General features: G+C 44.0%; 2 protein-coding genes across 7 annotated transcripts in view; one reads left to right on the top strand and one right to left on the bottom strand.

The window, feature by feature from the left end:
• Positions 1–5,200, bottom strand: part of brip1 (BRCA1 interacting DNA helicase 1) — a 241,649-nt gene extending 236,449 nt beyond the window's left edge. For both annotated transcript variants that reach the window (XM_087977199.1, XM_043718107.2), the window contains exon 1: positions 5,070–5,200. The gene's annotated coding sequence lies outside the window, so the exon portion shown is untranslated. The remainder of the gene's footprint in view (positions 1–5,069) is intronic.
• Positions 5,201–5,220: 20 nt separating this feature from the next.
• ints2 (integrator complex subunit 2) overlaps positions 5,221–15,225 on the top strand; it is a 69,036-nt gene continuing 59,031 nt past the window's right edge. For 2 of the 5 annotated variants that reach the window (XM_087977204.1, XM_087977202.1), the window contains exon 1: positions 5,221–5,364. In XM_087977204.1, the coding sequence (XP_087833330.1) occupies positions 5,332–5,364 (33 nt within the window). In that variant the 5' untranslated portion in view covers positions 5,221–5,331. Of the gene's footprint in view, positions 5,365–5,453; positions 5,771–15,225 lie in introns of those variants that run through there. The other 3 variants (XM_087977203.1, XM_087977201.1, XM_043718110.2) reach the window with 3 other exon arrangements.

A 15,225-nucleotide genomic window follows, 5' to 3' on the forward strand; every position in this document is an offset into this window, starting at 1 on the left:
GTGGGATGTCAGGGCAGATCTTGGAAACTAAGTGCTTAATGTAGTTTAAGTGGTAGGTCAGACAGTGTGGGGTACATTGAATGGAGTTTCCCAGATTCAGTTTAGGGACTATCCCATTTCTGTTTACATAAACAAATGGATTCTGAATTGCAATGCCAAGTCCCCAAGTATCACATTTGCAGATACAATAGCAGCATTCAAGAAACATCTTGTAAGTGAAGACAGTTTTGGTATGGAAGGGCAAAATGTGTCAGTGCAGGCTTGAAGGGCCGAAGGCCTGTTCCTGTGTGGTATTGTTCTTTGTTCTATCAGATGTTTAAAAAGAAGGGTAATTGGAATTAGAGCAGGGGCACAGAAATTTATAAGGATTAGCTGCAAAAATATGAACATGGACAGAGGAAAGTCAGATGAAATTTAATCCAGGCAAGTAAGAAGCACTGAATTTGGTAAGAAATAGGAAACAGCTCAAGTGGTGACGAAATAACTGAAGACAAAGCCAAAAGAGACCTACTGGTTCAACAATACAATGCTCATACAATACAACCACTCCAGGACAGATATTAACAAAAGAATGGTCAAAACATCATGCTAGAGAGAGAGAGATCATTATTAGTGCTAACCATCATCTGACCTCCCACAAAACATCATTGTTCCAAGTTGGAGAAATTGGGGCTTTACACATGGAAAGAAGGCATCCAAGAAGTTACCTCAGAGTAACGTGAGGTAATTTATAAAATACAACCCAGATATTATTTTAAATTGTGGAACTAAAATTAGTAATTAAAGATTCAAATCAGCAGAAGGTAAAGTTAGGACCAACATTGGAAAACAAACTTATGGAATACACTTCTACTTAAAGTAGTATAAGTGAAAATCTTGGATTCATTCAGGAAAAAAATGGACTTTAATAGCTTAAAGAAATTATGAATTTAGGTGAACTGCAAATTTTCTCTGAGCATTATGTTGTATGTTTAACAATGGTCCTATCGGAAAGATGTTGTGAAACTTGAAAGGGTGTGGCCAGGGTTGGAGGATTTGAGCTATAGGGAGAGATTAAATAGGCTGGGCCTCTTTTCCCTGGAGGATCAGAGGCTGAGGGGTGACCTTATAGAGGTTTATAAAATCATGAGGGGCATGGATAGGATAAATAGACAAAATCTCTTCCCTGAGGTGGGAGAGTCCAGAACTAGACAGCATAGGTTTAGGGTGAGAGGGGAAAGGTACAAAAGAGGCCTAAGGGGCAACTTTTTCACGGAGACGGTGGTACGTGTATGGAATGAGCTGCCAGAGGATGTGGTGGAGGCTGGTACAATTGCAACATTTAAGAGGCATTTGGATGGGTATATGAATGGGAAGGGTTTGGAGGGATATGGACCGGGTGCTGGCAGGTGGGACTAGATTGGGTTGGGATATCTGGTCGGCGTGGACGAGTTGGACTGAAGGATCTGTTTCCATGCTGTACATCTATGAGTGACATACAAGTCTCTGCACAACGATCAACATAGAGTCTCTCATGGAAAACACAAATCATCAATCTACTTGTTAATTAACATTGTGCATCTAAATTGAAGCTTAATAGATAATTCTGAAATTCCACTGACATAAGAAAACTTTTGAGCTTTATGCTTGACATGAAGTAAGTATTGTAAATATAACTTATAACTCCAAGTGTAGTGACTGAGGAACTTCATGGGGCCATATACCATGTTGAGGAAAACTGGTCAGTGTTTGAAATTTTATGGATAGTATAAAATGTATTTAAGAACAAAAAAAACTAGTCATTTTCTCAAAAAAAATCAAGGAGACCTATCATCCTGGATGGATGGATAGCACAAAATAGAAGTTTGCCTGCTAAGATAGCCATTACTAAGCATGTTAATTACAAGCCTCACAATACTGTACATGCCAAATGGTTTTGGATCAAGGAAGACCAACTGCACAAAACTCTTAAAATAATTAACACAAAGAAAAATATGTAATTACGGAAGATCAACTGTTCTAGCCGGTGTAATTACGTAGAACAGTTGATCTTCCGTAATTACAACGGCACCACTCCCCACCTCTTCCTCCGCTACATTGATGACTGCATTGGCGCCACCTCGTGCTCCCGCGAGGAGGTTGAGCAATTCATCAACTTCACCAACACATTCCACCCTGACCTTAATTTTACCTGGACCATCTCTGACACGGTGGCACAGTGGTTAGCACTGCTGCCTCACAGCGCCAGAGACACGGGTTCAATTCCCGCCTCAGGCGACTGACTGTGTGGAGTTTGCACGTTCTCCCCGTGTCTGCGTGGGTTTCCTCCGGGTGCTCCGGTTTCCTCCCACAGTCGAAAGATGTGCAGGTCAGGTGAATTGGCCATGTTAAATTGCCCGTAGTGTTAGGTAAGGGGTACATGTAGGGGTATGGGTGGGTTGCGCTTCGGTGGGGCGGTGTGGACTTGTTGGGCCGAAGGGCCTGTTTCCACACTGTAAGTAATCTAATCTAATCTAATCCCTCCCCTTCCTGGACCTCTCCATCTCCATTAGTGACGACCGACTTGACACTGACATTTTTTACAAACCCACCGACTCCCACAGTTACCGGATTACACCTCTTCCCACCCTATCTCTTGCAAAAATGCCATCCCGTATTCCCAATTCCTCCGCCTCCGCCGTATCTGCTCCCGGGAGGACCAGTTCCACCATAGAACACACCAGATGGCCTCCTTCTTTGGAGACCGCAATTTCCCTTCTCACGTGGTTAAAGATGCCCTCCAACGCATCTCGTCCACATCCCGCACCACCGCCCTCAGACCCCACCCCTCCAACTGTAACAAGGACAGAACACCCCTGGTGCTTGCTCACCTTCCACCCTACAAACTTTCGCATAAACCAAATCATCCGCCGACACTTCCGCCACCTCCAAAAAGACCCCACCACCAGGGATATATTTCCCTCCCCACCCCTTTCCGCCTTCCGCAAAGACCGTTCCCTCCGTGACTACCTGGTCAGGTCCACGCCCCCCCTACGACCCACCCTCCCATCCTGGCACCTTCCCCTGCCACCGCAGGAACTGTAAAACCTGTGCCCACACCTCCTCCCTCATATCTATCCAAGGCCCTAAAGATGTCTTCCACATCCAAAGTTTTACCTGCACATCCACTAATATCATTTATTGTATCCGTTGCTCCCGATGCGGTCTCCTCTACATTGGGGAGACTGGGCGCCTCCTAGCAGAGCATTTTAGGGAACATCTCCGAGACACCCGCACCAATCAACCAAACCGCCCCATGGCCCAACATTTCATCTCCCCCTCCCACTCTGCCGAGGACATGAGGTCCTGGGCCTCCTTCACCACCGCTCCCTCACCACCAGACGCCTGGAGGAAGAACGCCTCATCTTCCGCCTCGGAACACTTCCACCCCAGGGCATCAATGTGGACTTCCTCATTTCCCCTTCCCCCACCTCATCCCTAGTTTCAAACTTCCAGCTCAGCACTGTCCCCTTGACTCGTCCGGACTTGTCCGACCTGCCTAGCTCCTTTTCCACCTATCCACTCCACCCGCTCCTCCCTGACCTTCATCTCCTCCCCCACTCACCCATTGTACTCTATGCTACTCTCTCCCCACCCCCACCCTCCCCTAGCTTATCTCTCCACGCTTCAGGCTCTCTGCCTTTACTCCTGATGAAGTGCTTTTGCCCGAAACGTCGATTTTGCTGCTCGTTGGATGCTGCCTGAATTGCTGTGCTCTTCCAGCACCACTGATCCAGAATCTGGTTTCCAGCATCTGCAGTTATTGTTTTACCTCTTGGATAGGAGAGACTGGTCAAACATCTGACCAAGGAGTTACATAGAGTTTTTAAAAAGGTGACAGTTACAGAAGCTGTTTGTAGTAGTAGGTTTGAGGCAACTAAATACTCCGTCCTGAGTCCGTCCATAACCACCTGATGAAGAAGCAGCGCTCAGAAAGCTAATGCTTCCAATTAAACTTGTTGGACTTAAACCTGGTGTTGTGTGATTTTTAACTTTGTACACTCAAGTCCAACACTGGCCTCTCCAACTCTGTCAAAATTGACGGGCAAATCGCAATGTGAAGGACAGAGACTATGATACAAAGCAATGCAGCCAGATTACAACCAGAGACAGAGGAAGTAGAAGCTTAGTGGTAATGCCACTGGACTTATTATCGAAGATGCCACAATAATATTCTGGGAACATGAGTCTGAATTCCAGGATTGTTCCATATATCATTTCAACTGCATGACACTAAACTTTTGCCATAAATTTTGTGTTTTTTTGATCCTGGATCACAACCACCTGATGAAGAAGCAGCGATTCAAAAGCTAGAGCTTCCAAATAAACCTGTTGGACTTTAACCCGGGTTTGTGTGATTTTTAACTTTGTCCACCCCAGTCCAACACCGGCTCCTCCAAGTTATGTCCTGAGAGGGCGAGATAAAGTAGTTTTGGAGCAGACTGGTGTGAAATATGAACAAGGTTGAAAAATGTGGCGCTGGAAAAGCGCAGCAGGTCAGGCAGCATCCGATGAGTAGGATAATCGACTTATTGGGCATAAGCCCTTCATCAGGAAGGAAATACGAACGACACTGGGCCGAACGATCTGTACTTAAACTGCTGAGTTTTATTCTCCAGCATCCGCAATATTCTATTCCATCTAAATTTCATTGTGGCTGCCTATGTAATTGGCAATGACAGAACTGCTGCGAAAATGGAACAGCGCAAACAATCTGTCCGCAAATTACAGTTTCCTGATGAAGAAGGGCTTTTGCCCGAAACGTCGATTTTCCTACTCCTCGGATGCTGCCTGACCTGCTGTGCTTTTCCAGCACCACTCTAATCTCGACCCACAAATTACCAAGACCCAAGACTGCGGGGAGAGCCAAATCGAAACCTTGCAAGTGGATGATGGTTTCAATGACAAAAAATAAATATTTCTGCAGATTCAAAAATTCGGAATTAATGAGGTTCTTAAACCATAACTTTTGAGATGTAAGGCAGAAAAACGCTTCTGCCTTAGTTCTTTTCCCACAAAGACATTACTCACAGTTCTCCAGTTTGTTTTACCTCATGCAATCGCACAACCACAACTTCGCGCCTGACTGGTGATCAACGCGCAGGCGTAGGCGCCGGAAGCAAATCCGGAGTACGCCGGCGCAAGATGTGGGCCAATCGGCAGGCGAACTGGGGCCCTCGCAGCCAATTGACGACAGTGACCTGGAGTGAGACCAATTCGGGCCAAAAAAGAAGGTACACTGGACCCGAAACATCGACTTTGATTTCTCTGCACGAATGTTGTTGGATCTGCTGAGTTTTTCGTTCTATCTGAATGGACGGCGGCACTGCGGCTAATCAGCAACCGGTGAGCACTGAGCGCGGGGAAGGTAAAGTCATTAGGAAAACGAGTTGCCCAAAGGCCAATGGGCGAGTCCATTCGGCGGGGGTAGTCCTGCAATGGCAGTTACTATGGTTACCCCGGCACGACCCACAATCCCATATGGCGGTTGGTACGGTGTTGTCAGTGGAGTGAAGAAGGTTGATGCGGTTTATCGGACCAGAGGAGTACAGTGAGAAATTGGATTTTAAAAAACTAATGTTTCTATGTTCCATTCCGCCTGGAATTCTAGTTCGACAGCGTTAGGGAGTTTAAACGGCGAATGGCGAGGCCCCAAGGCCTTTCTCGGCGAGAAGGGTTACGTAACTCCGGGGACTGAGGCAGTGCTAGGCCGAATTCATCAGTTTTCACTTCACTTTGTTTTCAGTAAAAGGTATGTTATTTGATTTCTGAAAAAGTACTTAAAACAAAGCTAGTTTTAAAAGTATAGTTGAGGCATCGGGGGAATTTGCGATTAAAGTTTTCACGTATTAAGATAATTAATGGTATTGAATTCTGAAGTCAAGTAATCCATGGAACCGAAATGTTATTCATTGCTGTCGATATTTTAAATAATTTTGTGACATACTCTGATTAAGTGTAATGAAGTATTAAGTAACAAAATTAAATTTCTTAGCTTAAAACTTGGGACAATATCCGCCTTTCAATGCAAATGTGCCGAAAATATATGAAGTTCTGAGTTTTTTGTCAAGTTATCTGTAATTTTTGTTGTTTGTTTTTGCTTGCTAGTTCTTGAATTGACTTTCACAGTAACGCTGAAATACTGAAGTGTTAAGATCAAGAACTTAGTGATATTTGGGGAAACTGATTATTAAGAGAATAATTGCCAATAAATTAAAACAAAACCAGCCTCTGACATTCCTGGGATAAAAGCCCCAGCCTATTCAGCCTCCCCCTATAAACTCAAATCCTCCAATCCTAGCAACATCCTTGTGATTCTTTTCTGAACCCTTAACAACATCCTTCCTGTATTTGGGAGCCCAGAATTGAATGCAATATTCTGAAAGTGGTCTAACCAATATCCTCTACAGCTGCAACATAACATGTAGGATCAGTTCATTCCAAAAAGGAAGAAAGATCCAAGGAGGAGGCATGGGTGGCCGTGGCTGTTGAGGGAAGTTAAGAAACATATAAAGTTAAAAGAGAAAAAATATAACATAGCAAAGATAAGTGGGAAAACGGAGGACTGGGAAGCTTTTAAAGAACAACAGAGGATTACTAAGAAGGAAATACGCAGAGTAAAAATGAGGTACGAAGGTAAACTGGCCAAAAATATAAAGGAGGATAGTAAAAGCTTTTTTTAGGTATGTGAAAGGCAAAAAATTGGTTGAGACTAAAATTGGCCCCTTGAAGACAAAAACAGGGGAATATATTATGGGGAACAAAGAAATGGCAGAAGAATTGAATTGGTACTTCAGATCTGTGTTCACTGGGGAAGACACAAGCAATCTCCCTGAGGTAACAGTGGCTGAAGCACCTGAACTTAAGGGAATTTATATTTGCCAGGAATTGGTGTTGGAGAGACTGTTAGGTCTGAAGGTTAATAAGTCCCCAGGGCCTGATGGTCAACATCCCAGGGTACTGAAGGAGGTGGCTCGAGAAACCGTGGATGCGTTGGTGATTATTTTCCAGCGTTCGATAGATTCGGGATCAGTTCCTGCGGATTGGAGGGTGGCTAATGTTGTACCACTTTTTAAGAAGAGTGGGAGAGAGAAGGCAGGGAATTATAGACCAGTTAGTCTGACCTCAGTGGTGGGAAAGATGCTGGAGTCTATTATAAAGGATGAAATTACGACACATCTGGATAGCAGTAACAGGATAGGTCAGAGTCAGCATGGATTTATGAAGGGGAAATCATTCTTGACTAATCTTCTGGAATTTTTTGAGGATGTAACTCTGAAGATGGAGGAGGGAGATCCAGTAGATGTAGTGTACCTGGACTTTCAGAAAGCTTTTGATAAAGTCCCACATAGGAGGTTAGTGAGCAAAATTAGGGCGCATGGTATTGGGGGCAAAGTACTAACTTGGATTGTAAGTTGGTTGGCTGACAAAGAGTAGTGATAAACAGCTCCATTTCAGAATGGCAGGCAGTGACCAGTGGGGTACCGCAGGGATCAGTGCTGGGACCACAGCTTTTTACAATATATATTAATGATATAGAAGATGGTATTAGTAATAACATTAGCAAATTTGCTGATGATACTAAGCTGGGTAACAGGGTGAAATGTGAGGAGGATGTTAGGAGATTACAGGGTGACCTGGACAGGTTAGGTGAGTGGACAGATGCATGGCAGATGCAGTTTAATGTGGATAAATGTATGGTTATCCACTTTGGTGGCAAGAACAGGAAGGCAGATTACTACCTAAATGGAATCAATTTAGGTAAAGGGGCAGTACAAAGAGATCTGGGTGTTCTTGTACACCAGTCAATGAAGGTAAGCATGCGGGTACAGCAGGTAGTGAAGAAGGCTAATAGCATGCTGAAAAATGTGTTGCTGGAAAAGCGCAGCAGGTCAGGCAGCATCAAAGGAACAGGAGAATCGACATTTCGGGCATAAGCCCTTCTTCAGATTCCTGAAGAAGGGCTTATGCCCGAAACGTCGATTCTCCTGCTCCTTTGATGCTGCCTGACCTGCTGCGCTTTTCCAGCAACACATTTTTCAGCTCTGATCTCCAGCATCTGCAGTCCTCACTTTCTCCTAATAGCATGCTGGCCTTCATAACAGGAGTGATTGAATATAGAAGCAAAGAGGTTCATCTGCAGCAGTACAGGGCCCTGGTGAGACCACACCTGGAGTATTGTGTGCAGTTCTGGTCTCCAGATTTGAGGAAAGACATTCTGACTATTGAGGGGGTGCAGCGTAGGTTCACGAGGTCAATTCCTGGTTTGGCGGGACTACCTTACGCTGTAAGACTGGAGCGACTGGGCTTGTATACCCTTGAGTTTAGAAGACTGAGAGGGGATTTGATTGAGACATATAAGATTATTAAAGGATTGGACGCTCCTGGAGGCAGGAAACATGTTTCTGCTGATGGGTGAGTGCCGAACCAGAGGACACAGCTTAAAAATATGGGGTAGGCCATTTAGGACAGAGATGAGGAGAAACTTCTTCACCCAGAGAGTGGTGGCTGTGTGGAATGCTCTGCCCCAGAGAGTAGTGGAGGCCCAGTCTCTGGATTCATTTAAGAAAGAGTTGGATAGAGCTCTCAAGGATAGTGGAATCAAGGGTTATGGAGATAAGGCAGAAACAGGATACTGATTAAGGATGATTAGCCATGATCATATTGAATGGTGGTGCAGGCTCGAAGGCCAGAATGGCCTACTCCAGCACTTATTGTCTATTGTCTGTCCCAACTCCTATATTCAGTGCACTGACCAATGAAGGCAAACGTAAGCCCCTATCTGCGACTCCACTAAGTTTTGCTTGATGCCTATGTTACTGGTTTTGTTATTCCAGCGTTTGCTAATCTTTTAAGGTAAACAAAAAGATTTATTTAGCGTTGTTAATTTAATGGAATATGGGCATAGCTAACAAGGTCAGCATTTGAAGTCCATTATTAATTGCCCATAAGTTGATTACCTAATTCTACAATTTCAGAGGGCACTTAAGACTCACTCACTTGAGTCTTTTGTCGCACAGATACCAGACTAGGTAAGGATGGTGGATATCCTTCCCTAAAGAACATTAGTGAATCAGATTTTTTAAAGTAATTGGCAGTATTACTAATTCAAAATTTCTTAATTGAATGTGAATTCTTTTAATTCTTTATGGTGGGATTTAATGTCTGTCCCTAAAAGATGAGCATAGGCTTCTATATTTCTAAACTAGTGACGTTATGACAACTCCATTGTCGTCTTTGTCACCCCTGTTGAGGGGAGATCTTATTTTAGAACATATAGAAAAGTACAGCACAGAACAGGCCCTTTGGCCTACGATGTTATGCTGAGTTTTAATCTGAATGTCAAAAATAATAACTTAACCTATGCACCCCTCAACTCACTGCTTTCTATGTGCCTGTCCAGCAGTCACTTAAATGTCCCTAATGACTCTGCTTCCACCACCACCGCTGGCAACGCATTCCATGCATTCACAACTCTGCATAAAGAACCTACCTCTGACGTCTCCTCTATACTTTCCCCTAATACCTTAAAACTATGACCCCTCATACCCCTCAATCCTGCCCTGCGGAAAAGTCTCTGGCTATTGACTCTATCTATTCCTCTCGTTGTCTTGTATACCTCGATCAGGTCTCCTGTCTTCCTCCTTCTCTCCAGAGAGAGAAGTCTGAGATTTTTCAACCTTTCTTCAAAAGGCAAGCCCTCCAGTCCAGGCAGCATCCTGGTACACCTTCTTTGCACCCTCTCCAAAGCCTCTGCATCTTTTCTATTCATATGTAATTAAAATTAAATTACCTTGTACAACAGATAAACATGTTTCTTTGGTGAGTAAGCACAAGGAAGGCAATATAATCTTAAAACAACATGAAAAATAAGGTAAAGTTGCCATAGTTCTACTGTACCATAGGGTTGCTCTGTCATTTGAGAGCGATGATTGGTGGTGTTTATCCTGAGGGCCATCACACCTCAGACAAAGGGATACTTTGAGAAGGAGAGTCCTTCAAAGTAACTTCAGCCAGTGCGGGAATTGAATCGACTCTGTTGGTGTCACTGTGTCGTCCAATGAACTGGGGATCCCCATAAACTCTCATTCCCTGACAAGGAATCAAGCCCAACGCAGGGGTGAAAACACTAGACAACAGTAATGTTCTATTCAGGAGTGCATCTTTTCGCAAGGAATTCTGGAAATCTCTTCCTCCAGAAGCTATGGTTGCTGGGAATTAGTGCTTTGAAGCCCTATCTAATGGAATAATGTTTTCTGAATGTTTCTATCTTCCAAACAAAGTTGTGTAGACATTTGTCAACAACAAATCTTTTGTGTTGCTTGGCATAGTTTTTTTTAAAAAAACCTTGTTGTTTGCAGGAAATGCAGAGGAGAATGTGAGAAAGAAAGGAAAAATCTATTAGAGTCATGGAAACAGACCCTTCAGTCCAACCTGGCCATGCCGACGAGATATCCCAACCCAATCTAGTCCCACCTGCCAGCACCCGGCCCACATCCCTCCAAACCCTTCCTATTCATATGCCCATCCAAATGCCTCTTAAATGTTGGAATTGTACCAGCCTCCACGACTTCCACTGGCAGCTTATTCCATACACGCACCACCCGCTGTGTGAAAACGTTGCCCCTTGGGTCTCTTTTATATCTTTCCCCTCTCACCCTAAACCTTTGCCCTCTAGTTCTGGACTCCCCGACCCCAGGGAAAAGACTTTGCCTATTTATCCTATCCATGCCCCTCATAATTTTGTAGACCTTTATAACGTCACCCCTCAGCCTCCGACGCTCCAGAGAAAACAGCCCCAGCCTGTTCAGCCTCTCCCTATAGCTCAAATCCTCCAACCCTGGCAACATCCTTGTAAATCTTTTCAGAACCCTTTCAAGTTTCACAACATAGGAAGGAGACCAGAATTGCAGGCAATATTCCAACAGTGGCCTAACCCATGTCCTGTACAGCCGCAACATGACCTCCCAACTCCTGTACTCAATACTCTGACCAATCAAGAAAAGCATACCAAACGCCGCCTTCACTATCCTATCTACCTGCGACTCCACTTTCAAGGAGCTATGAACCTGCACTCCAAGGTCTCTTTGTTCAGCAACACTACCTAAGACCTTACCATTAAGTGTACAAGTCCTACTAAGATTTGCTTTCCCAAAGTGCAGCACCTTGCATTTATCTGAATTAAATTCCATCTGCCACTTCTCAGCCCATTGGCCCATCTGGTCAAGATCCTGTTGTCATCTGAGGTAACCCTCTTCGCTGTCCACGACACCTCCAATTTTGGTGTCATCTGCAAACTTACTAACTGTACCTCTTATGCTCGCATCCAAATCATTTATATAAATGACAAAAAGTAGAGGACCCAGCACCGATCCTTGTGGCACTCCACTGGTCACAGACCTCCAGTCTGAAAAACAACCCTCCACCACCACCATCTGTCTTCTACCTTTGAGCCAGTTCTGTATCCAGATGGCTACTTCTCCCTGTATTCCATGAGATCTAACCTTGCTAATCAGTCTCCCATGGGGAACCTTGTCAAACGCCTTACTGAAGGCCATATAGATCACATCTACCGTTCTGCCCTCATCGATCTTTTTTGTTACTTCTTCAAAAAACTCAATCAAATTTGTGAGACATGATTTCCCACGCACAAAGCCATGTTGACTATCCCTAATCAGTGCTTGCCTTTCCAAATACATGTACATCCTGTCCCTCAGGATTCCCTCCAACAACTTGCCCACCACTGAGGTCAGGCTCACCGGTCTATAGTTCCTTGGCTTTTGTTTACCGACCTTCTTAAACAGTAGCACCATGTTTGCCAACCTCCAGTCTTCCGGCACCTCACCTGTGACTATTGATGATACAAATATCTCAGCAAGCGATTCAGCAATCACTTGGCTGGCTTCCCACAGAGTTCTCGAGTACACCTGATCAGGTCCTGGGGATTTATCCACTTTAACCATGTCAAGACATCCAGCACTTCCTCCCTCCTCTGTAATCTGGACATTTTGCAAGATGTCACCATCTATTTCCCTACAGTCTATATCTTCCATATCCTTTTCCACAGTAAATACTGATGCAAAATATTCATTTAGTATCTCCCCCATTTTCTGTTTCTCCACACAAAGACCGTCATGCTGATCTTCGAGGGGCCCTATTCCCTCCCTAGTTACCCTTTTGTCCTTAATATATTTGTAAAAACCCTTTGGATTCTCCTTACTTCTATTTGCCAAAGCTATCTCATGTCCCCTTTTTGCCCTCCTGATTTCCCTATTAAGTATACTCTTACTTCCTTTATACTCTTCTAAGGATTCACTCGATCTATCCTGTCTATACCTGACATATGCTTCTTTGTTTTTCTTAACCAAACCCTCAATTTCTTTAGTCATCCAGCATTCCCTATACCTACCAGCCTTTCCTTTCACCCTGACAGGAATATAATTTCCCTGGATTCTTGTTATCTCATTTCTGAAGGTTTCCCATTTTCCAGCCGTCCCTTTACCTGCGAACATCTGCCTCCTTTTAGCTTTCAAAGCTCTTGCCTTATACCATCAAAATTGGCCTTTCTCCAATATAGAACTTCAACTTTTAGATGAGGTCTATCCTTTTCCGTCACTATTTTAAATCTAATAGAATTGTGGTTGCTGGCCCCAAAGTGCTCCCCCACTGACACCTCAGTCACCTGCCCTGCCTTATTTCCCAAGAGCAGGTCAAGATTTGCACCTTCTCTAATAGGTACATCCACATACTGAATCAGAAATTTGTCTTGTATGCATTTAAGAAATTCCTCTCCATCTAAACCTTTAACACTATAGCAGTCCCAGTCTATGTTTGGGAGGTTAAAATCCTTTACCATAACAACCTCATTATTCTTAAAGATAGCTGAGACTTCCTTACAAGTTTGTTTCTCAATTTTCCTCTGACTATTAGGGGGTCTATATTACAATCCCAATAAGGTGGTCATCCCTTTCTTATGTCTTAGTTCCACCCAAATAACTTCCCTGGATGTATTTCTGGGAATATCCTCCCACAGCACAGCTGTAATGCTTATCCCTTGCCTCCCTTTCTATTCTTCCTGTAGCATTTTATCCTTGAACATTAAGCTGCCAGTCTTGCCCATCCCTGAGCCATGTTTCTGTAATTGGTATGATATCCCACTCCCATGTTCCTAACCATGCCCTGAGTTCATCTGCCTTTCCTGTTCGGCCCTTTGCATTGAAATAAATGCAGTTTAATGTATTAGTCCTACCTTGTCCCTGCCTGCTCTGACTGTTTGACTCACTTCTGTTCTCAACTGTACCAGTCTCAGATTGATCTCTTTCCTCACTATCTCCCTGGGTCTCACCCCCCCACCTTACTAGTTTAAATCCTCCCGAGCAGTTCTCACAAATTTCCCTGCCAGTATATTAGTCTCCTTCCAATTTAGGTGCACTCCGTCCTTCTTGTATAGGTCACTTCTACCCCAAAAGAGATTCCAATGATCTAAAAATGTGAATCCTTCTCCCATACACCAGCTTCTCAACCATGCATTCATCTGTTCTATCCTCCTATTCCTGTCTTCACTAGCTCATCGCACTGGGAGTAATCCAGATATTACTACCCTTGAGGACCTCCTTTTTAAATTTCTGCCTAACTGTAATTTCCCTTCAGAATCTCAACTTTTTCCCTTCCTATATCGTTGGTTCCAATGTGGACAATGACCTCTTGCTGGCCCCTCTCCCCCGTGAGAACATTCTGCACCCTCTCTGAGACATCCTTACTCCTGACACCAGGGAAACAACACACCATTCTGCTTTTTCTCTGCTGGCCACAGAAACAGCTGTCTGTTCTTCAGACTACAGAATCCCCTAACACAATTGATCTCTTGGAAGCCGACATACCCCTCGTTGCATTAGAGCCAGTCTCAATACCAGAAACTTGGCTGTTCATACTACATTCCCCTGAGAATCCATTACCCCCTACATTTTCAAAAACAGCATACCTGTTTAAAATGGGTATATCCACAAAAGACTCCTGCCCTCGGTGTCTACCTCTCTTACCCTTCCTGGAGTTAACCCATCTATGTCACTGTATCTGAGACTTTCTCCCCTTCCTGTAACTGCCATCCATCACATACTGTTGCTGTTGCAAATTCCTCATTGCTCCTTACTATCTGTCCAACCGATCCATTCGATTTGATAAGATTCGCATCCAACAGCATTTACGGCAGATATAATCCGCAGTAACTCTTAAGCTCTCTTCAAACTCCCACATCTGGCACAAAGTACATATCACTGCAAAGGCCATTTTTGCTCCTTCACAATCTACAGACCCAGAAAATAACACCATCTTATTCCTCTACAAAACACTGCACCAGGTTAAATTAATAGTTATGGCTTATAATCAAGGGACTTATCTCCAAAAACATATAATCAAGAAAGAACCCACTGTACTCACTACTGCAGCCTTTTTATTGGACAGACTTAAAACAACGATTAACTTATCTGATTCTGTTTTGTGAACTTTGCCCAGGATATTCCTCCAAGATTAGTTGTGAAATTCACTGTTCCTTAATTTTCCCAGACGCATTCCGATGTCCAGCAATACATGTGGTGCTGGGAAAGCACAGGAAGAATGAGCTGATGAAAGGTTATTGACTGAAACGTGGATTCTCATACTCCTTGGATGCTGCCTGACCTGCCGTGCTTTTAAGCTCGAGCAGATATCCCAATCTAATTTTGTCCCATTTTCCAGCACTTGGTCCATATCCCTCTCAACCCTTCGTATTCAGATACCCATCCAGATAGGGATAACCTGAATCCTGTCACATATACCTTTTAAATGGTGTAATTGTACCAGCCTCCACCACTTCTGGCAGCTCATTCCATACACTTACCACTCTCTGTGTGAAGAAGTTGCCCCTCAGGACCCTTTTTAATTTTTTTCCCTCTCACCCTAAACCTATGCCCTCTAGTCCTGGACTGCACCCTCCCTCCGACCCCACTCCCCCCATGGAAAAGACTACTTACCCTATCCATGCCCCTTATGATTTTATAAACCTCTACAAGGTCACCCCTCAGCCTCTAACACTCCAGGGAAAACAGCCCTGGTCTATTCAGCGCCTCTCTATAGCTCAAACCTTCCAATCCTGGCAACATCCTTGTAAATCGTTTCTGAACCCTTTTCAAGTTTCACAACATCTTTCTATAGAAAGAGAGTTGTGAACTC

The sequence above is a fragment of the Chiloscyllium plagiosum genome, unplaced genomic scaffold (assembly GCF_037043375.1).
Source record: "Chiloscyllium plagiosum isolate Xiang-an unplaced genomic scaffold, Cpla_swu_hap1 HiC_scaffold_31, whole genome shotgun sequence".
Taxonomy (NCBI): domain Eukaryota; kingdom Metazoa; phylum Chordata; class Chondrichthyes; order Orectolobiformes; family Hemiscylliidae; genus Chiloscyllium; species Chiloscyllium plagiosum.